The sequence below is a fragment of the Procambarus clarkii genome, chromosome 8, assembly GCF_040958095.1.
Source record: "Procambarus clarkii isolate CNS0578487 chromosome 8, FALCON_Pclarkii_2.0, whole genome shotgun sequence".
NCBI classification, from domain to species: domain Eukaryota; kingdom Metazoa; phylum Arthropoda; class Malacostraca; order Decapoda; family Cambaridae; genus Procambarus; species Procambarus clarkii.
Window position 1 is genome coordinate 10,044,431 of NC_091157.1, and position 22,837 is coordinate 10,067,267.

Consider the following 22,837-nt stretch of genomic DNA (forward strand, 5'->3'; position numbering starts at 1 on the left):
TTTTCATTCAAAATTGCAGATTTTGCTACCATATGCAGTTTCTTTGTGGGAAAATAATTCAATACTACAACTGATATGAGAGATATGCTCTATCTCTGTTTCTAGATGTAGCCAAATGATTTGAGAAAATACACATTTTTGACGAATTGCTTAAAAGAAACGAATGTCCTGGATACCATTAAACACACACACACACACACACACACACACACACACACACACACACACACACACACACACACACACACACACACACACACACACACACACAGGATTTGGCGGGATCCAAGAGTCAATGCTCGATCCTGCAAGCACATATAGGTGAGTACACACACACACACATTGAAACAGAGGATTGAAACAGAGGACGATAGTAGGAGGCTACAAGATGACCTGGATAGACTGAGTGAATGGTCCAACAAATGGCTGTTGAAGTTCAACCCGAGTAAATGCAAAGTAATGAAACTAGGCAGTGGAAACAGGAGGCCAGGCACAGGATACAGAACAGGAGATGAAGTACTTAATGAAACAGACAGAGAGAAAGATCTAGGAGTTGATATCACACCAAACCTGTCTCCTGAAGCCCACATAAAGAGAATAACGTCTGCGGCATATGCGAGGCTGGCTAACATCAGAACGGCGTTCAGGAACCTGTGTAAGGAATCATTCAGAATCTTGTACACCACATATGTAAGACCAATCCTGGAGTATGCGGCCCCAGCATGGAGCCCGTACCTTGTCAAGCACAAGACGAAGCTGGAAAAAGTCCAAAGGTATGCTACTAGACTAGTCCCAGAACTAAGAGGCATGAGTTATGAGGAAAGGCTGCGGGAAATGCACCTTACGACACTGGAAGAAAGAAGAGTAAAGGGGGACATGATCACAACCTACAAAATCCTCAGGGGAATCGACCGGGTAAACAAGGATGAACTATTCAACACTGGTGGGACGCGAACAAGGGGACACAGATGGAAGCTGAGTACCCAAATGAGCCACAGAGACGTTAGAAAGAACTTTTTCAGTGTCAGAGTAGTTAGTAAATGGAATGCATTAGGAAGTGATGTGGTGGAGGCTGACTCCATACACAGTTTCAAATGTAGATATGATAGAGCCCAATAGGCTCAGGAATCTGTACACCAGTTGATTGACGGTTGAGAGGCGGGACCAAAGAGCCAGAGCTCAACCCCCGCTAGCACAATTAGGTGAGTACAATTAGGTGAGTACACACACACACACACACACACACACACACACACACACACACACACACACACACACACACACACACACACACACACGGAGAAGAGCCTTCGAAAATGAGAATAAAGAGAAGAAAGCACTTTAATCCATGCAACAACAGCTTCTCACTCAGTAAATACTTGGTACTACATTTCCAGCTCCCCTCCCCTCCCCTTCTCTCTCTCTCTCTTGTCTAGCTCACGGTCACTGCACAGCTCATTTACATGAGAAACTCTTAGGAGCTAATTCAGTCTTTATTTCTACGTATGCTTCTATTACAAGTCCTCCCCCTCCTTCTTATTTCCTCTCCAACGCTTCACAGCCCTACCACTTGCCCACCAGCCGTCTTCATAATCAGTTCCAGTACCCGGATTCGGAACTCGTAACTCAGCCACTTTTTTAGCGTCACTTTCCCAGAACTAAGCCAGTTCCACCACGGAAGAAAAAAATAACATTATATGTTGCCTTTGTTATCGTTACTTGATGAATAGACCCACATCAAACCTTATCTACCTTCAGGTTTTTGTTTTTGTCATCAATGCAACGGATTATGACCTCCTTCGACCCCTCCGGGTTCCTGTTGATGTTTTTTGTGCTGAGGTTTAATTGTGTGATGAGTGTTTGAAGAAGCATTTAGTGTGGGGTTATTCTTGCTTCTTTCTGTCGCTTTGCATTACAATTAAACATAAAAAATACCCATACCCATACGATTGCAAAAAAAACATACCCGTTCCCCAGTATAAATTTGTCATTGTCCATAACATTGAGCTGATTAATTAATTCCCAGTATTAATTTTTCATTGTCAATAACATTGAGCTGAATAATTAATCCCCAGTATTAATTTTCCATTGTCAATAACATTGAGCTGATTAATTAATCCCCAGTATAAATTTGTCATTGTCCATAACATTGAGCTGATTAATTAATTCCCAGTATTAATTTTTCATTGTCAATAACATTGAGCTGATTAATTAATTCCCAGTATCAATTTTTCATTGTCAATAACATTGAGCTGATGCACATAGCAGGGTGAAAACAGTTTGCATCGAGCCGAATCTCGGTAAATGTCCGGCCCTTGCACACCCTACATACAATGGTTAGTAGATGGTAACACATTTATATTTTTACTACTACCGTAAAATCAGACAGAGGCCCCTTCTACACCCTCACCTTGGCTCACTCGCCTAAGAAAATTATAATAACTTCCAATAGTGGACAACGAGCTACTATCTATTCGATTTTTTCCTCATTGGCGAAGCTGCCAACCCTGAAGGGTCAGACTACGAACTGCTTCACCTTCAGCCTCTAGACCTAAAAAGGAACACACAACGAGCCACGAAAGATATAAAGTGTCTGTAGGAAGACCCAGTCTGCGGCCCCCCTGACCTCAGCAAGGGTCAGCAGGCGTTGCTATAAGAAGGGCACAGTGGACTGGTTAAATACTTGGTCTCCTACGTTCACGGTAGAACGTAGGAGACGACTAATGCTGCCTACGTACTTCGTACTAGTCTAATGCTGCCTCCGAATTAACGTGCATACAAACATAATATGAGCATATTAACGTATTTACACACACACACACACATCCAGAATGTAAACACTTTGTCCGAAACGATTTGCATAATAGTGGCTACATTAGTTCCTATACCTCCTGTCCCTGCAACTGTACATTACTCCTCTGTTCTTTGAAAAAGTACATTAATTGATTGATTGAAGACTCATACCAGAATTTGGTACCTTCCCTTGAGTCTTTGGCGGACGACGGCGGCTTGAATGATGAGCACATCGATGTTTCATATGTCAGGCTGGGTCCGAGCAGTCAGGCTGAGTGAGGGGAATGTGTGTCAGGGATAGAGGGAGGCTCCAGGGACCTGAGAGACTATATCTAGACAACATTCATAGAGAGAAAGTTTGTTTTGAATAAGTGAATCATTGTTGTTGATATTATCTCTGATTATTACGAGGTTTAGTTAATGGTGGACACACACACACACACACACACACACACACACACACACACACACACACACACACACACACACACACACACACACACACACACACACGGGGAAGTAAGGAAGTGTTCACTAGAGTTCGATGTGACAAAGGCTATAGGCCTAGATGGAATCTCCCCATGGATACTAACGGAAGGAGCTGAAGAACTGTGCCTGCCACTCTCCATAGTGTACAACAAATCATTGGTAACAGGGGAACTGCCAAAAATTTTGCAGCACCTTACGACCCTGGAGGACAGAGGAGTAAGGGGAGACATGATCACAACCTACAAAATCATCAGGGGAATCGACCGGGTAAACAAGGATAAACTGTTCAACACTGGTGGTACGCGAACAAGGGGACACAGGTGGAAACTGAGTGCCCACATGAGCCTCAGGGACGTTAGAAGGAACTTTTTCAGTGTCAGAGTAGTTAACGGATGGAATGCATTAGGCAGTGATGTGGTGGAGGTTGACTCCATAAACAGTTTTAAATGTAGATTAGATAGAGCCCAGTAGGCTCAGGAATCTGTACACCAGTTGATTGACAGTTGAGAGGCGGGACCAAAGAGCCAAAGCTCAACCCCCGCAAGCACAAATAGGTGAGTACACACACACACACACACACCAGTTGATTGACAGTTGAGAGGCTGGACCAAAGAGCCAGAGCTCAACCCCTGCAAGCACAACTAGGTGAGTACACACACACACACATACAAAACAAACTAAATTAGAAAAGGTTCAAAGGTATGCCACCAGACTAGTCCACGAACTGAGAGGAATGAGCTACGAGGAAAGAGAACTGGAACTAAACCTCATGACACAGGAAGACAGAAGAGTTATGGGAAACATGATCACTATCTACACAATTCTCAGGGGAATTGACAGGGGTAGATAAAGATAAACTGTTTAGCACGGGTGGTACGCGAACAAGAGGGACGCAGGTGGGAACTTGGTACCCAAGTGAGCCACAGAAACGTTAGAAAGAACTTTTTCAGTGTCAGAGTAGTTAACAGGTGGAATGCAATAGGCAGCCATATGGTGAAGGCTGACTCTCTACAGAGTTTCAAATGTAGATATGATAGAGTCCAGTAGGCTCAGGAATCTGTGGACAGGGGACAGGACAGTGGACAGGACAGTGGAGAGGCGGGACTAAAGGGGCCAGAGCTCAACCCTCGCAAGCACAACTAGGTGGGTACACACAACTCGGAGGGTCGTAGTTTAATGGGCCAGGGTTCGATATATATGTAGTAGGTATGACTGAGGTAAAACAGGTAAGGAGTCAGTACATTAGACAGCCAATGGTGTGAAAAGCGAAGTCGAAAAGCCAACAGCTCGATCCTGCAGGCAGAAATAGTAAACACACACACACACACACACACACACACACACACACACACACACACACACACACACGCACACACAAACACACACACACACACACACAAACACTCACACACACACACACACACACACAAACACACACACACACACACACTCACACACACACACACACACACACACACACACACACACACACACACACACAAACACACACACACACACACACCAACATATGAGTAAAATATAGCAGTTTGTTGCCCGATAAAAAGATAAAATGTAATGTAACATTATTCTAACATGAGCTCACGTTTTGTTATGGGATAATTACCAAGCTGATATATAGAGCGAGAATCACAAGCGTCAACTGAGATGAAGCTTGAGTACTGATGCCCTCAACTCTGGCATCCCAAAAGAAACAAAAACAAGCCTTATCCGACGACTGGAGAGAGCTCCATTTACCTCCTTCGTGAGGCAGGTCTGGGGTGGTGTTTCAGACCTTCCTCGCCTCTCAGTTGTTGCTCTGATAAACGGCACAAGATCAAAGTCGCCGCGTTCGACGATTATTTTCAATTAATGTCATTGAGTATTCTACACAAACGGGGCCCTAACCCACACGGGGTGAACTAGAGCCCCGGCTGGGGCTCTAGTGTGCTCAAAACTTTAGTAACAAGTTTTCGAGCATATGTGAGACTCTTCTGGTTCTTTGTCAGCGATATGACAATACTTTTCTATCTTACGGGAAAAGTATTGTTTTATATCCACTGTTACAATGCAACAGTTTGGATTTTAATTAAGGGAAATTATCCTAACTAGTCAATCCTCATGTATCAACATTATTTACCAGAGAATACTCACGAGGAAGCTTTTACAGCCGCAGCACGGCACTGGTGAACCATTAATACATGAGGAAGCTTGAACCATTAATACATTAGGAAGCTTGAACCATTAATACATGAGGAAGCTTGAGCCAATAATACATAAGGAACCTATTGAACCTCAAGATGGTAGTTGAAGCTGGTGGGGATGGTTGCTCTTTTGTCTCATAAGATACCAGCTTATCGGCGTCACCTCTCCACGAAATCCTTTCTTGTGTTTCAGAATATCTCATCTTCTAAATAGGGGAAGAGATTTATTATACATATATACATACTTCTGTAGAATTTTTGCTGTAAGCTAATTACGTACAAAGGTACACTGATGAGAGCGAATATCGTTATAAAGAAGACGCAGGAGACACAGACGTTATAAGAAGAAGAGTAAGGTATACCTGAGTTTACCTGAAGGTCACAGAACATGAGAGTCTTGGGGGTTTCACCTTCCTCGTTATAATCCAGTGTGAGCTTTTGTGTAGTTCCTTCCCACCAATCTGCTTTATTATCCTTAACTTAAAATGACATCGTCTCAGATGACGTTAATTATTGAGGCCTAGAGAAGAATGTGTTATTATATTAGCTGAACAAAACCTCTGTGAACTATTAATGATTGTAGTGATGGTGGTAGGGGTAGTAATAGTGATGGTGGTAGGGGTAGTAATAGTGATGGTGGTAGGGGTAGTAATAGTGAAGGTGGTAGGGGTAGTAATAGTGATGGTGGTAGGGGTAGTAATAGTGAAGGTGGTAGGGGTAGTAATAGTGATGGTGGTAGGGGTAATAATAGTGATGGTGGTAGGGGTAGTAATAGTGAAGGTGGTAGGGGTAGTAATAGTGATGGTGGTAGGGGTAGTAATAGTGATGGTGGTAGGGGTAGTAATAGTGATGGTGGTAGGGGTAGTAATAGTGATGGTGGTAGGGGTAGTAATAGTGATGGTGGTAGGGGTAGTAATAGTGATGGTTGCGATGAAGATGGTGATAATTAACATGATTGTCATCATAACGAAAGTTTTCTTGAAGATGGTAATTGTGATCAAGAAGTTCATGGTAGTTATAGTATTCATGAAGACATACGTTTTAAGATTATATATAATCTTTATATATATATACATATATATATATATATATATATATATATATATATATATATATATATATATATATATATATATATATATATATATATATATATATGTCGTACCTAGTAGCCAGAACGCACTTCTCAGCCTACTATGCAATGCCCAATTTGCCTAATAAGCCAAGTTTTCATGTATTAATTGTTTTTCGACTACCTAACCTACCTAACCTAACCTAACCTAACCTAACTTTTTCGGCTACCTAACCTAACCTAACCTATAAAGATAGGTTAGGTTAGGCAAATCGGGCCTTGCATAGTAGGCCGAGAAGTGCATTCTGGCTACTAGGTACGACATATATATATATATATATATATATATATATATATATATATATATATATATATATATATATATATATATATATATATATATATATATATTAGTTTTTCTTCCCGGTCCATCACACACATTATAAATTCCATTAACGACTCGAGCTCCTGTCGGGTTTGATGCTCCTACAACAAAAGTGGAAAAATCGACAGATTTAACTGTTTCAATGTATGAAAAACATCTATTATTTATATGCTGATACGCCCTTCCCTCCACCAACACTTTCAATATCAAGTGACTTTTAAAGCTACAGAGATCGACTGTAATATCGACTGAAACTCGTAGCAAACAGATGGAAAGATTTTATTAATATTATTGTCATTATTTATATTTAATTTATCCACGAAAGTTGAGTTTAATTGGCTGCGTCACTCATACTGTGAAGAAATAAATTGCCGGGCAGAATGTAAACAAAACCCCACTGGAAAAAACTTGATAGGTGGTAATCTTGTTACTTGCACCCTGCTGAACTTGCTGTAAAGGCAATGTTGAGTATAATCTCGGGCTATCAAATTGAACTCTAAGGACTGTCATTGGACAAGAACTATATTAGATGATGATGAGGAGAGCATAAGAGTGCAAACTGGAATGGCAAATCTATTGTTTATCGCAATTAAATGTATATTTCAAAAGAAAATTATGATGTAAGTAACGAAGCAAATAGTTCCTTGCCTTGAAGCCATTGATTAATGATATTGTGTCTAATGATAGACACATTATCATCAATTAACGCAATCAGATGTAATGAAATCTAACCTTACCAGGCCTTAACCTAAAGTAACCTTATCCTAAAAATATATTATCCTAAACTAACTATGGATTGAGAGCATATAATAACACAAATTATGCAGTTATTCCCAATCCATTTCCGTGAACAGATCTCCACCCTGAGTAAAAGTTGTCAGCCAATATGTCACACTTGACCAGAATGAACTCCATGAGAATCAGATGGGAGGTTGGGTTGGAGTTGGGGTGAATAATTACTAATATTTCTTAAATCCATTAACTTAGGCCAACCCCGATCAAACCATGTTGCGTCCATTCCCCAGACTATTTCCACTGCATATTTGGGTAAGGCTAGCTCCAAGCGTATGGCTTCCTTATATATATATATATATATATATATATATATATATATATATATATATATATATATATATATATATATTATATATATATTTATATATATATATATATATATATATATATATATATATATATATATATATATATATATAATATATTATATTATATTATATATGTAAATATGTTTAAGTGATTATGATTAAAATCCCAATAGGAAAAAAATTCTAGTGAGGCAGCTTCAAGAATATAACTTGAGAATAATTACTTCTGGTGTTGTAATATGATAAGAACACAACTCTAACAAGCTCTCGCACGTCTACTACATCTCTCACTTACTCCAGGTTCCCTGTCAGGTCCCAAGTAGTTTAGGACATATACACGTCTTATAAATATACAACTATGTGATGGATGAGCCTGGTTCATGGAGGCAAATCGTTTCACAATACACAGGTGAATATATATATATATACATATATATATATATATATATATATATATATATATATATATATATATATATATATATATATATATATATATATATATATATATATATAATATATATATAGTTGATTTTGTGTGTGTGTGTTCTGTGTCGATGATATGAGTGTTGCTAATCTAGTTTCAATGCATCCCATCAATATGACGGCGTAGGATATATTAAGATGGATCTGGGTGCTGCTAAAGCACACACACACACAAGCCAATCTGATGGTACGAATTTATATCCTGCCCTTGCACAATTGCCTAAATTATTTAAGGGCATCAGCATTGTCTAAACAAGTCGCTCGCTTCAATTTCATGCATGAATTCTACATAAACAAGGATCGGAAAATGGTCTGTGGAAGAGGCGGCTCCCGTCCACCGTCAGTCTAAGCATCAACCCAGTCAGTAGCCAATTAAAGTTAAAATTGATTATGCGAACCTGTCTTAGCGGTGGCCAGGAGCTAATTGGCTGAGCACACAGGTGGTGCTGGTGGCCTTTGGCCTCGTAAAGTTAAATTCCGGGAAGCTCCTTGAGTCTTCCTACCCCGTGCATTTTGACGTCAAAAACTCGAGACTGAATTTTGACGTCGTAATGGGCAACGAACAAATAAAGGGGGTAATAAAGGCCCTAGAGGCTCACAAACTTTCACGTTTTCTATGCGAGGGTCGATAGGGTAAGGTTCGACCATATTCGGTCTATTGTGCCGACTCTACAAGACTTGCTGACCCATTACATTGAGTCACTATATTCACCCAGGGGATTTCTCGGTCAAAACGCTGTGCCTTTGTTTACTGTCTGTGCTCCCGTTCTTGGGAGTACTTTTTTATATTTGAAGTGAGAGGGTGAAGCATCTGTAGATTTGCGGTTTAACAGCTCATCCTCATCAGCAATGGGCAAATTCTCGTTAATCCAGCCAACAAACGCCGTTTATACACGGAAAACGCTTCAAACACCACTTACAACTGATAAAGTTCGAACAATTATCCAAAAGTGCTTCGCTGACGACCTCAGTTCGAATGGAACTCTGTAAATGCTCCACCCACGAACGGCAAATAAAAATAATTGCCAACAACACCAAAACACCCAACCTATCCTAGGCCAAACTAAACGAAAATGTTAATACAACAAAAATAATTTATATTTTAGAAAACTATGTTTTTCCTAACAAAGCAAGTTAAAATTTATGATTGTGACTTTGAGGTCGGTCGCCGCTTGGGCAAGCACAGCGCTAAAACTTTACAGTTATGGTTTCAGGGATATTTCTCCGAAACATTTGTGAAAAATCTGTTTACTCTAGAAACTGCCTAACTGTAAACACTCTTTATACATGTCGTTACTCCACTCAATAAATAAAGCAATCTGTGATCATAGTTCGATGAAACATAACTACACCAATCATGTATATCCAGTTACAAGGCCAAACAGAACGAAGCGTTTTCTTTGGCCTTGTAGCGTATTGCATAAACCACATGATAATATCTACGGGCTTTCTTGGATTAATTATCAACAAGTACTTATTTTGAATCGGTCAGATGATGGTGCTTAACTCGTGGCTCCAGACTATTTTTCGTGGCTGAAAAGTGCAAACAATAAATTTAAGATCTTCTAGAACCACGGTGCAAAATCAAGATGTTCGTCCAGTTCCTCGCTTGAATATAAAATGTTTCGAGTGCACCTTCAAGCAATAAACTTCAGATCTGTTATTTAAAATGGCCTTAGAGTAATGTTTCTTCAAGCACCGTCATGTAGAATACAAGTATTTGTAAAAGAAACTAACCTTGCCTGACCAAATATCTATTTATTTACAATAACACTGCTTGACTTCAGAAAATTAGTGTCAAAAGTAATCATCTGTTTCTAAAATATGAACTGAATCCTTCGGTTCAAATTCATGACTCGTATTGCCCTGAATTCTCATGAAATACAAAACTTTAAAATTCACGACAACTGCAAGCGAGACAGCCATGCGTCCCGACTGCAACAGCGAGGATAAAGTCATCACATATAAGAATTAACAATAAAAATCCCAGCATCAGACGAAATATTAGTGGGTCGTGAGTTGAGAATGTGGCACCTGCTCTCTAAGCCAAGTCAGCAAACACACTGTGAACAAACACAATGACGAGGAGCTTCTGATGGCCAAGTGTCAGCCACAAACATACAAGGGACATACGAAGTTAGAAAGGTTGCAGGCAGCAATCAAGACAAGTGTTCGTATCAAGAAAACAGCATCGACTTACAGCGCCAGCATTGATAAACCCCGAACCGAAGGGTAATTATGAGATGCACGCCAGGGGGAGAGTGTAGAGGAAGTGTACTTAAGCTGATTCACTGCTGAAAAAAAACACTAAGATCGCATCAGCGAGGAGGAGAAACCAGGGCCCTCCTGCGGGCTGTAACCCTCCCCAACCCCAACATCACCCTCCCCCAACCCCACTCTCATTTTTCCTTCTCTATTCCTCCCCTTCAATACCCCTCCCTCCCAACTGCTTCTTCATTCCCCCTTTCTTATCCTTCCACCTCCCTACATCCTTCTCTGTTTGTGTACGGGAAGAAACGTAACTGTTTATCAGTCAGAATGCTCAGTTATATGTCGATTGTTTGTAAATATCTCAACCTGTCCTCAGGCTAGGCTCATCCAACCGGCTATTCGACCCCGATTACTCTTTCATTCATTTTAACGTAAGGCTTATAAGAAAATACTATTTTCTCAAACATAGGTTAATAATATAAATAGTAAAATGTGCTAAATAATTAGGCCTAACTCAGGATATGTTAGGTGATTAGGTAATCCTGGCAATTGATCAAGAAAACAGCATCGACTTACAGCGCCTGAAACGAAACGCTGCGTTCTGCCCGAAACGCTGCGCGTGCTAGTGGCTTTACAAGACTGTAATTACCATATTTGTATCCTCACATTCCTTATGTACATTCTTGTATATGCATAAATAAATAAATAAATAAATAAATAAATGATAGTATTAGCTGTACGTGGGTGAAGGATTTAGAGACGTGCTATTCCAATGGAGGTCGTGAACGAAGCACTGATCGAGAAAAGTCAACACGTAATCAGCTGTGAATAGTGTGTAAAGTACTTATATTAATAAATAAGGGGTTTGTTGGATACATTAACGAGCACATAGTCTTAGGTGACGAAGACGGGTTTATATATATAGAGAATAGATTGAGCTACTGCATCCCTTTGCATGCATAAATATATCAATAAAAATATTTCAATTTCAATATTACAAGATCGTTCTCTCCTCCCCCTCGACACCATTCTCGTCCCCTGTTATGATGAGCGTGTTGTGACATGCAATATATAAAACCCTAAACCGATCCAGCATTAGTCCCATTTATTACGTGAAACGAACACCTCCCTGAGTTTTTGCATATGATGATATTTTGGGTGATTACAAAAAAATAATAACATCAGTTGGCAATAGCGTGATACATATTGTTCCAATCGGCCATGAAAAGTTACCACAAGCTCAACATAGCCTCCGAGAGGTACACAGAAAGCCGTCGGAATATGATCAACTCTTCGTCCTCATTTCCAACAAATTCACTGCGAGGCATTACGAATATTTTCGTGGAAATAATCTCCTAGTAGATTTATTCCATCCTATTTTAGAGCCACAGCTCATTAATATTGCTTAATTCTGAAGTAAATTATCTGAAATCTGATATTCAAATTATTTCCCCCCTTGTCTCGCTGGCCATCACACCTCTTCTCGGAGGCGTGGGCGGAATGCCAATAATCGACCCTGAAATCCACACCGATATTTGAGTCTCGTCAAGAATTGAAATTGGCCCTTGATCAGCCTACGGGTCGAGATCAAACAGGAACTGCCCCTTATCTGTCTGGCGGGGAGCGTGTATCTCCAGGCCAGGGTGCTGATTATTGATTTTTGGTGGCGAGGGCCGAGCGCTGGTGATGCCGGGTTGCGACGCCTCCACGCCTCTCTGATACTGGCACTTACGAGGCTCTATTACTGCGCGCCTCTCCGGTACTGGCACTTACGAGGCTCTATTACTGCGCGCCTCGCCGGCTGTGTAGTCTCGCAGGCGCACGCACCAACCCCGTGTTTGTGCTCTTTATTGAATTTAATCTTCTCGAGTGCAGTTAGTTAATAATAGAGGCTGACTGAGCGTTCAAACAGTCAGCGGTGAGTATCATATATAGACGTGACTGTGGTAATAGGTTAGTTTCAATAGGTGAGGAATTAACCGCATACCTTCTGGGTGTTTGGCGTTAGTCAGCACCTGGACTGTCCCTAATCTAGATAAATGAATTATAAGGTTGCAACACCGTTTATGCTCACGGGCTGGCTCAGACCTAAGGACCTATAACTGCCAATGTAACGCTTGTGTCCTGTGCGCACAAGGCTGCTAGTTGCTGAGCAAAGAGTGCGTTGCTACGCCCTCAGGCCCCGTGAGTCCTCCCCGACAGGCGCCGTGAAGGATAATTAGCCTGAGTGTAACTGAAGAGCCTCCGGAAAATACTGCCAAGATAACAGCCTCAGATTGCGGCCGACTTGCCGCGCCGCGTTCTCGTAACTCCTTCATTTCTTAATTCAGTGTGTTGTCTGAAGCGAAGCATGTTACAATGCAGTCGTTCGCCTGAGAGGGTTCGCTACTCTGGGATCAGCGTCCCGAGCTGTGTAACACTCTCGACAACACCGGACACACCTCACTTATACAATCTCTTACTCAGGAGCAAACTGGCCGCAGCGTCGTTACTAAGCAAACTGTGTAGGGGCTGTTTGGAAAGCCTACTTCTTAAGTCGTCTATGCCTTCACATGCCCACTTGGGGATTGTCAGTTCCAAAGATCTCAGTATATAGGCAAGACAACAACGTCTCTTTCTTGGCGATAACGATATTTTCACCACTCCCTTACCAACCTCCTTTTACATCCCGCTTTTTATCCACTCCACTCCCCCACCCCCCACCCCCTCCCAAACCCATCCACTTGGGGTGGACGATAGAGCGACGGTCTTACTTCATGCAGTTTCGGCGTTTAATCCCCGACCGTCCAAGTGGTTGGGCAACCCCTCCCCCTCTCGTCCCATCCGAAATCCTTATCATGACCACTTCAAAGTGCTATATAGTCGTAATGGCTTCGCGCTTTTCCATGATAACACCCTCCCTTCATCCCCCCCCCCCCACGTCTCTCTCTCTCTTAGTGGATAGTTTAAATTTACGAGCTGGCTAGATTTATCTAGTATATGTCTGAGTGCTTTGAAAATTTATCCAATATATTATTAATCGGCAAGAAATGTTTGTCGGTACTGAGTTAGGCCCGTGAGGATGAAACAGTCAGAGTTACACTGATAATAAGGACTCTTCTTTTACTGTTTCTGTGTTATGTGCACTTAAAGACTGACTATGCATCCTAAGAATTTAAACTGGGGAAAAATGATTTAGTATATACTGGATTTCAATCTTACAGTGTTGACAAGTACAAGCATTTCAATATTATTCATTAACACGTCTGAATAGAATAGAATAATTGTACGAGAGTACTTGTGCCAGGTAGGCCCTGCCTCTCACAGGTGGAGGAAACAACGACGAGGAAACTGGGACGTGCCCACCGGTTAAAAATGCCCCGGCTAGGTAGCTGAGACGTGTCGATCACAGGAGAAGGATGGCCCTGACCACTATGAAGCTAAGACATGTCTCTCACGAGAAGACGAGGCTCCAGTTAGTGATCTGGGACGTTTCTCTCAGAGGTTATCCCACCGTGAGGTTACTCAGATGTGCTTCCGGGGATCAGTGTCTCCGTCTGACCGGTCTCTGACTATGCCTCTTTCCTGGGTCTCTGTTCGACCAGACTGTTGAATGTCGACTGAAAAGATATCCTCTGAAGGACTATGAAAACAATAATCTCATCTTAAATTGATGCGGTATTATAGTTTTACCTTATTAATGTCGGAAATGAAAAAATAGGAGAGTACTGGAGTGAATACAGTTTTATGAGGAACTGAGGATGAGTACTGGAAAAAGTAGCGTTCCTTGGAGTACTGACGATGTGTAATGGAACAACTAAAGGTACTGATTTTTTTCACGGTAGATGATCCATTTTTTAGTTAAACGATAATTACTCTCTGGGTTTGGTTTTTTAATTTTGTTTTATAAATTTTCTTATCCTGGCCTTTATTGCTATCGTATGTGTACATTACAGTGAGTGTGTACATTACAGTGAGTGTGTACATTACAGTGCGTGTGTGTGTGTATATTACAGTTTGTGTGTACATTACAGTGTGTGTGTGTGTACATTGCATCGGCATTTCGTTTGTCTTCCCTAGCATCCAAGGCCGTATCATTGTGATCTCACAGCTGTGAGTGGCCGGAGCGGCTTGTCCTAAAACTCATGTTGATCAAGATTATTCAGGCATCTGGACTCGGGATGTGTTTTGTGATCTTACTTCTTAGCACTCTTTCGAAGACCTTTATGATGTGCGATGTTAATGCTATCGGTCTATAGATTTTTGCATCTGCTTTGTTGCCTCTTTTATAGAGAGGCGCGATCATATGTATATTTTTTGTATGAGCTAGGAAGCCCAGACGAGACATCTGGGACCTGCCTCTTATAGGTGGACAAAGCCCCAGAAGGTTTCAGGAACCTGCTTCTCACAGGTGAACAAAGCCCCAGGTTTCAGAGACCTGCCTTTCACGGGTGGTAAAAGCCCCAGAAGGTTTCAGGGACCTGCCTTTCACAGGTGGACAAAGCCCCAGAAGGTTTCAGGGACCTGCTTCTCTCAGGTGGACAAAGCCCCAGAAGGTTTCAGGGACCTGCCTTTCAAAGGTGAACAAAGCTTCAGGTTTCAGGAACCTGCCCCTCACAGGCGGAGGAGGCCTGTTGAAGAGGGCCTACAGGGAGGTCCTGTGTACATCTAGAATGTTAGCGAGTATTAAGTCCAGTGATAATCAAATTCCTGATCAGCTTACTCCACAAGGTCTAAGTTGTGATGGTATCGTTACTGGATCTTTCATCCTCTCACTTATACACTCACTCCCTCTCTCCCTCTACTTATCCCTCACACTCCCCCTCATTCTCTCTCTGTCTTTCCCCTCCCCCTACCCTTAAACTTTCTCTATCTTTTCCTCCCTCCTACCCATCTCACTCTCTATCTCCCTCTACACTCCCATTTCCCTACCGCTACTCTCATTCTACCTCCTCCCTTTCCCTTTCCCTCACACTCCATCTACCCTCACTTTCCCCTACCCCTAGGGCGCCTGACACCTGAGTGGACAGCGCTTCGAATTCGTATTCCTGAGGTTCCGGGTTCGATCCCTGGTGGAGGCAGAGACAAATGGGCAAAACGTTTCTTTCACCCTGATGCCTCAGTTCACCTAGCGGTAAATAGGTACCTGGGAGTGAGATAGCTGCTACGGGCTGCTTTCTGGGGATGTGTAACAAAAAGGAGGCCTGGTCGAGGACCGGGCCGCGGGGACGCTAAGCCCAGAAATCACCTCAAGATAACCTCAAGATAACCTCAAGATATTACCCTCAAACTCCCTCACACTCTCATAACCACACTCTCACAACCACACTCTCACAACCACACTCTCACAACCTCACTCTCAAAACCTCACTCTCACAACCACACTCTCACAACCACACTCTCACAACCACACTCTCACAACTACACTCTCACAACCTCACTCTCACAACCTCACTCTCACAACCTCACTCTCACAACCACACTCTCACAACCTCACTCTCACAACCACACTCTCACAACCACACTCTCACAACCTCACTCTCACAACCACACTCTCACAACCACACTCTCACAACCACACTCTCACAACCACACTCTCACAACCACACTCTCACAACCACACTCTCACAACTACACTCTCACAACCTCACTCTCACAACCTCACTCTCACAACCTCACTCTCACAACCACACTCTCACAACCACACTCTCACAACCACACTCTCACCACCTCACTCTCACAACCACACTCTCACAACCTCACTCTCACAACCACACTCTCACAATAACACTCTGACAACCACACTCTGACAACCTCACTCTCACAACCACACTCTCACAACCACACTCTCACAACCACACTCTCACCACCTCACTCTCACAACCTCACTCTCACAACCACACTCTCACAACCACACTCTCACAACCACACTCTCACAACCACACTCTCACCACCTCACTCTCACAACCTCACTCTCACAACCACACTCTCACAACCACACTCTCACAACCACACTCACAACCACACTCCCGCTACAGCCCTGCGTGCTGTTCTCCTCTGGGAGTCTCCCTCCTCCAGCTCGTGCCCAATATAAACGAACATAAATTTTCGCTACACTTTTGCAGCCACATGGCGCACGGTTTTTCAATCTTGCATTTATAGAAGTGCACACTTGCATGCAATCCCGTAGGCTCTCTCTCTCTCTCTCTCTCTCTCTCTCTCTCTCTCTCTCTCTCTCTCTCTCTCTCTCTCTCTCTCTCTCTCTCACACACACACACACACACACACACTCTGAGTGTGTGTGTGTGTGTACTCACCAAATTGTACTCACCTAATTGTGCTTGCGGGGGTTGAGCTCTGGCTCTTTGGTCCCGCCTCTCAACCGTCAATCAACGGGTGTACAGGTTCCCGAGACGCACACACACACATACACTCACACACACACATATACACACACACACACTGAATGTGTGTGTGTGTGTGTGTGTGTGTGTGTGTGTGTGTGTGTGTGTGTGTGTGTGTGTGTGTGTGTGTATGTGTGTGTGTGTGTGTGTGTGTGTGTGTGTGTGTGTGTGTGTGTGTGTGTGTGTGTGTGTGTGTTTGTGTGTGTGTGTTTCCTTTCAGCGTCAGAGTAGTTAACAGATGGAATGCATTAGGGAGTGATATGGTGGATATGATAGAGCCCAGTAGGCTCTGGAATCTGCTAACCAGTTGATTGACAGTTGAGAGGCGGTACTAAAGAGCCAGAGCTCAACCCCCGCAAACACAACTAGGTGAGTACACACACATTCGGTCATCGAGCTGAGAGAACGACGCCTTTTATACCACCTGAGACAACAGATGGCATATAATATTTACATACTAGATTCTAAGAGGAATATTTTGATCTTGAAAGTTTGAAATGGCAGTAAAAGTTTGATGAAAGTAAGTTAGAGGTGTTTACTAGGAGAAAGCCTTAAACCATTACGACTAAATAGCACTTGGAAGGGATATGAGTATATGGATTTAGGATAAGTCGAAGGAAAAGAATGGTGCCCAACCACATAGTCAGTGGGGGATTGAACGCAGAATGCGAGAAGCTAAGCCTTCGGTCCGAGTAGTTGGGCAAGGTTTGATGAAGAAACTATCCAAGCCAGTTCAAACCACAGAGTTAAAAATATGACAAGAACAAATGGAGAAAAGACCCATTGCTCAGAACAGCTAGGAAAAGTGAAACTCCACTTTTCTAAGCTAGAAAAGTGAAGATTAGGAGCTGAGAGTCGGCTTCGCAAACCATTAAAAGTGAGTAAAGTCAAGTGTGAGCAAGCACTCTTGTCCTCACAAACACAGCAGTTCACATACTTTTTTACCCAGTGAAAGAATGTAATTTTCAGGTAACGTTCAGGCATACTTATAATGTGCATGGAAAACACACAATTGAAGTCGACTATATATACATATATATATATATGTCGTACCTAGTAGCCAGAACGCACTTCTCAGCCTACTATGCAAGGCCCGATTTGCCTAATAAGCCAAGTTTTCATGAATTAATAGTTTTTCGACTACCTAACCTACCTAACCTAACCTAACCTAACTTGTTCGGCTACCTAGTCTAACCTAACCTCTAAAGATAGGTTAGGGTTAGGTTAGGTAGGGTTGGTTAGGTTCGGTCATATATGTACGTTAATTTTAACTCCAATAAAAAAAAATTGACCTCATACATAATGAAATGGGTAGCTTTATCATTTCATAAGAAAAAAATTAGAGAAAATATATTAATTCAGGAAAATTTGGCTTATTAGGCAAATCGGGCCTTGCATAGCTGGCCGAGTACGACGTTCTGGCTACTAGGTACAACATATATATATAAATATATATATATATATATATATATATATATATATATATATATATATATATATATATATATATATATATACAGGTTTAGCACTTGCAAATGTAAATTTACATATCTATGGAGTTGTGCATGTTTCTCGTGAATTCGATACTCTTAGAATTTGGCTGGGATGTGTGATAAGGGATTGCTTAGACGAGCTTCTGCTCACTGGACGATTGTAAACTTCGAACATCTAGCTTACGTGACTGATGGCCTCGATGAAAACAGTTTGGTTACATCCCAATTACGAGAAGAATTGTCTTTTCTCTGAAAAAAATAGACTGATGACTTTGATACCCAAGAAATGAGGTATTGCCAAATATTCTGTAGCTTTCTCCCGAACAGGTGAGGGACAGATCAATATATTGGAGTATATCCTGACTTGACCTAGACAACGACCTCAACTTGGACACCCAATGATACTATAACGTTTTGAGAAACATTAAATAATAACAATATAATAATACTTTATGCATACGAATGTGCATTCAAAGAACATAAGATAAAGGTACAATTGTATGTTCAGGGTTTGTACATGAAATGAAGCCAACGCCGGTCGGCCGAGCGGACAGCACGCTGGACTTGTGATCCTGTGGTCCTGGGTTCGATCCCAGGCGCCGGCGAGAAATATTGGGCAGAGTTTCTTTCACCCTATGCCCCTGTTACCTAGCAGTAAAATAGGTACCTGGGTGTTAGTCAGCTGTCACGGGCTGCTTCCTGGGGGTGGAGGCCTGGTCGAGGACCGGGCCGCGGGGACACTAAAAAGCCCCGAAATCATCTCAAGATAACCTCAAGATAACGCATAGCGGTTCGGGCCAAAAAATCTGATGATGACTACTCCACGTTGACTGTGGAAGCTGCGGGCGAGGTAGACAAGAATTAGATGTGGAAGAATTAGAATTAGAATAAGGTTAGTGGGCCTGACAGCTGAGTGAACAGCGCTCGTATTCGTAGTCCGGAGATTCCGGGTTCGATCCCCGTTGGAGGCGGAAACAAATGGGCCGAGTTTCTTTCACCCTGAGGGCCGTGTTCACCTAGCAGTAAATAGGTACCTGGGAGTTAGACAGCTGCTATGGGCTGCTTCCTGGGAATGTGTAACAAAAAGGAGGCCTGGTCGAGGACCGGGCCGTGGGGACGCTAAGCCCCGAAAATCATATCAAGATAACATCAAGAAGTCGTGGAGAACACGACGGTTGTTCGTTTCCTAGAGTCATAAAAAGTCTGATTACAAAACAACTGGAACCACTAACACTACAAAACAATATTTATCAAGCAGATGACAACTTAAGCTCATGGAATAGAGCTCTGCATTACAACAGAACCACAGGACATATCCCCTACACGAACCAAAGACGTTTCAGTCAGGCCAGACAACAGCTGCTTGTATTTTGAGCGAGTGAACTTTATTAAGCACACCGGGTCTGAACCCCAGGAAGAATCGACTGGGAACCAGTCCTTAACTGTTATCTCCTGTTCGTCTTAACAGTAATTACTAAATAAAAACATACTGATTTAGCACTTTAACTGATAATTACCTTGAATTCTATCACAACCAGTTCGAGGCCAGACAAGTCACTGTAATTTACAGTCAATTCTCTAACTCGTGATCAACTTGCACCCATTGATCCCTAGTGAGTTACACGTCTACTAATTCAACGAGTTTACTCATTTGCTGTCCAGTTTCCTAGAGCGAGTGTACTAGGGTCTAGGGGAGGGGTGTAGAGGAGGGGGATTCTATTTTAATAGAAATGAGAGTTTATGTTGATTGTTTTACTGTGTACCGCGTTCTTAATTAAATCCGAAGAATCTAATGTTTATTTTCCTTTAACACACAAAATACTTATTAAGATATTGCCCAAGAAAGTATAATTAACTAAAAGATCCTGTCTGATTACACTTATAATGTCTTGACACGTTTTTTCTGATTACGTCTAAGGGTTGCAATCTAAGATTTACAATGGCATAGTCAATAAAAAGAGTTAATAAAGGCCGTGCAGAGTTCAAAAAGAGAATGTAGAATTAATTAAGACAGTGTAGAATTAAATGTATAATTACACAATGACAGTGCAGAGTTAACAATGACTGTACAGATATACTGAGTTATCAAATGAAAGAGTTAGCAAAGACAGTGAAGAGTTTACAAAAACATATAAGTGCATAACAAAGAGTGCATATTATTAACAACGACAGAGTTAACAGTCAGTGCATAGTTAAAAGATTATAATTAACAGGGAAATTTATGAATTAACAATGTTTAGGATTAACAAGGACAGAATAAACTGAAGTGTGAGATTGCAGAGCTTAAAAGAACGCGCAGGATTAACTAGGGAAATGCAAAGTTAACCAAGGTTTAACAACATTAACAAAATCAGTGAGAAGCAGTTTCAATGGTGAATTTAACAACAGAAATAGAGCAACAATGGCTTTGTAGTTAACCGATGCAGATTACAATTAGCTTAGATATAGAAGAATTAGTTAAGATCGTGTACTTAACTATTAACATGCAGATTTATCTAAGACCTCGTAGAGTTAACTACGAACATGTTGAGTTAACTAAGGTCAAGTAGAGATAACTAAGACCATTTAGAGTTTACTCTGACCAAGTAAAGTTAACTAAGACTATGCAGAGTTGATTAAACCAAGTAATGTTTTCTAAGATAGCATTATTAACATAATTAAGAAACCATCCTTTAAGAAAGGGGTAGATTCTTGTTGTTACACAGCTAACCAGCTTTGGTCGTAAAGACTCTAATCCGTTACATAGTTAAGGTAGCCGCCTAACTGTCGGTTTACCTAAATATTGTATTTAATGTTATCTACAGCAAGTAAACAATTTTCGAAATCTATTCACTGCAAAGACATCCAGTACCCAAATACATTGTTAAAATCTGACATTATACACTGGAGCAATGAATGATAACTTGCAGGGGATGAAAAACGCGAAAATTGTGAAGATTTTGTACAAGTTGATATAGATAAAGGCCTCTTTATCTGTATCATAAAGATAAAGGTCGTCTTTATCTTCATCTGTGCCATAGTGATTATGTTTCAAAGTCTCTTCCATGAGACAATCTGTTGAAGAAAGAAGAAGAAACTATCAGGGGGAAAAGCGCCAAGCAATTACGACTATATAGCAATTGTAAGTGGTCAGGATAAGGATTTGGGATGAGATTGGGGAGGGAAGGAATGGTGCCCCAACCACTTGAACGATCGGAGATTGAACGCCGACCAGCATGAAGCGAGACCGTCGCTCTACCGTCCAGCCCAAGTGGTTGAACACTGAACTGTCAACTAATTGTATATTAGACGGAGCCAATGTTGTTCATATGGAGACCTCATGGTACCCTTCTCCCACCCTAACCGCCTTCTCTCCCACCCTAGTCCCTTCCTTCATTAGATAACTCACCGGTAAGGATGCCGCCCCTCCATCTCTTTATTTCACACGCTATTAATTAGCCTCCTGGTAAATGTATTATCTTGTGGCATTAAATATTCATTGCGCGTGTTAAACGCAATAATGAATTGCTAATTGGCTCCCGAGGTATTCATTTAATAATCTCCGACCCACATATCACCAGGGAATATCGAAGCATTTTCTGCATGTGATCAGAGAGGTTAATGCTATTAATGGCAGAGAATCCAATACGTTATATTGGTGCCATAGTTCACCTGATGATTACAATGCGACGTTCTCTATAAGATGCCAAAAAAGGGTTCCGAAAACCCTGTATGAGCGTAATACTGTAGTGAGGTCTCGTTGTGGTTTAGAAGCCTGGAGCTACTTGTAGTGTGGCCCTGTTGTAGTTTAAGGTCTGGTGCTACTTGTAGTGTGGCCCTGTTTTAGTTTACAGGTCTGGTGCTACTTGTAGTGTGGCCCTGTTTTAGTTTACAGGTCTGGTGCTACTTGTAGTTTGGCCCTGTTGTAGTTTACAGGTCTGGTGCTACTTGTAGTGTGGCCCTGTCTTAGTTTACAGGTCTGGTGCTACTTGTAGTGTGGCCCTGTTTTAGTTTACAGGTCTGGTGCTACATGTAGTGTGGCCCTGTTTTAGTTTACAGGTCTGGTGCTACTTGTAGTGTGGCCCTGTTTTAGTTTACAGGTCTGGTGCTACTTGTAGTGTGGCCCTGTTGTAGTTTACAGGTCTGGTGCTACTTGTAGTGTGGCCCTGTTGTAGTTTACAGGTCTGGTGCTACTTGTAGTGTGGCCCTGTTTTAGTTTACAGGTCTGGTGCTACTTGTAGT

General features: G+C 41.8%; 1 protein-coding gene across 1 annotated transcript; it reads right to left on the reverse strand.

Annotated features, from left to right (window-relative positions):
* Positions 1-5,989: 5,989 nt before the first annotated feature.
* On the reverse strand, positions 5,990-6,493 carry LOC138359596 (platelet glycoprotein Ib alpha chain-like). Its single transcript, XM_069318974.1, has one exon. It carries the CDS (start codon positions 6,491-6,493, stop codon positions 5,990-5,992), a length of 504 nt encoding a protein of 167 aa, XP_069175075.1.
* Positions 6,494-22,837: the final 16,344 nt, after the last annotated feature.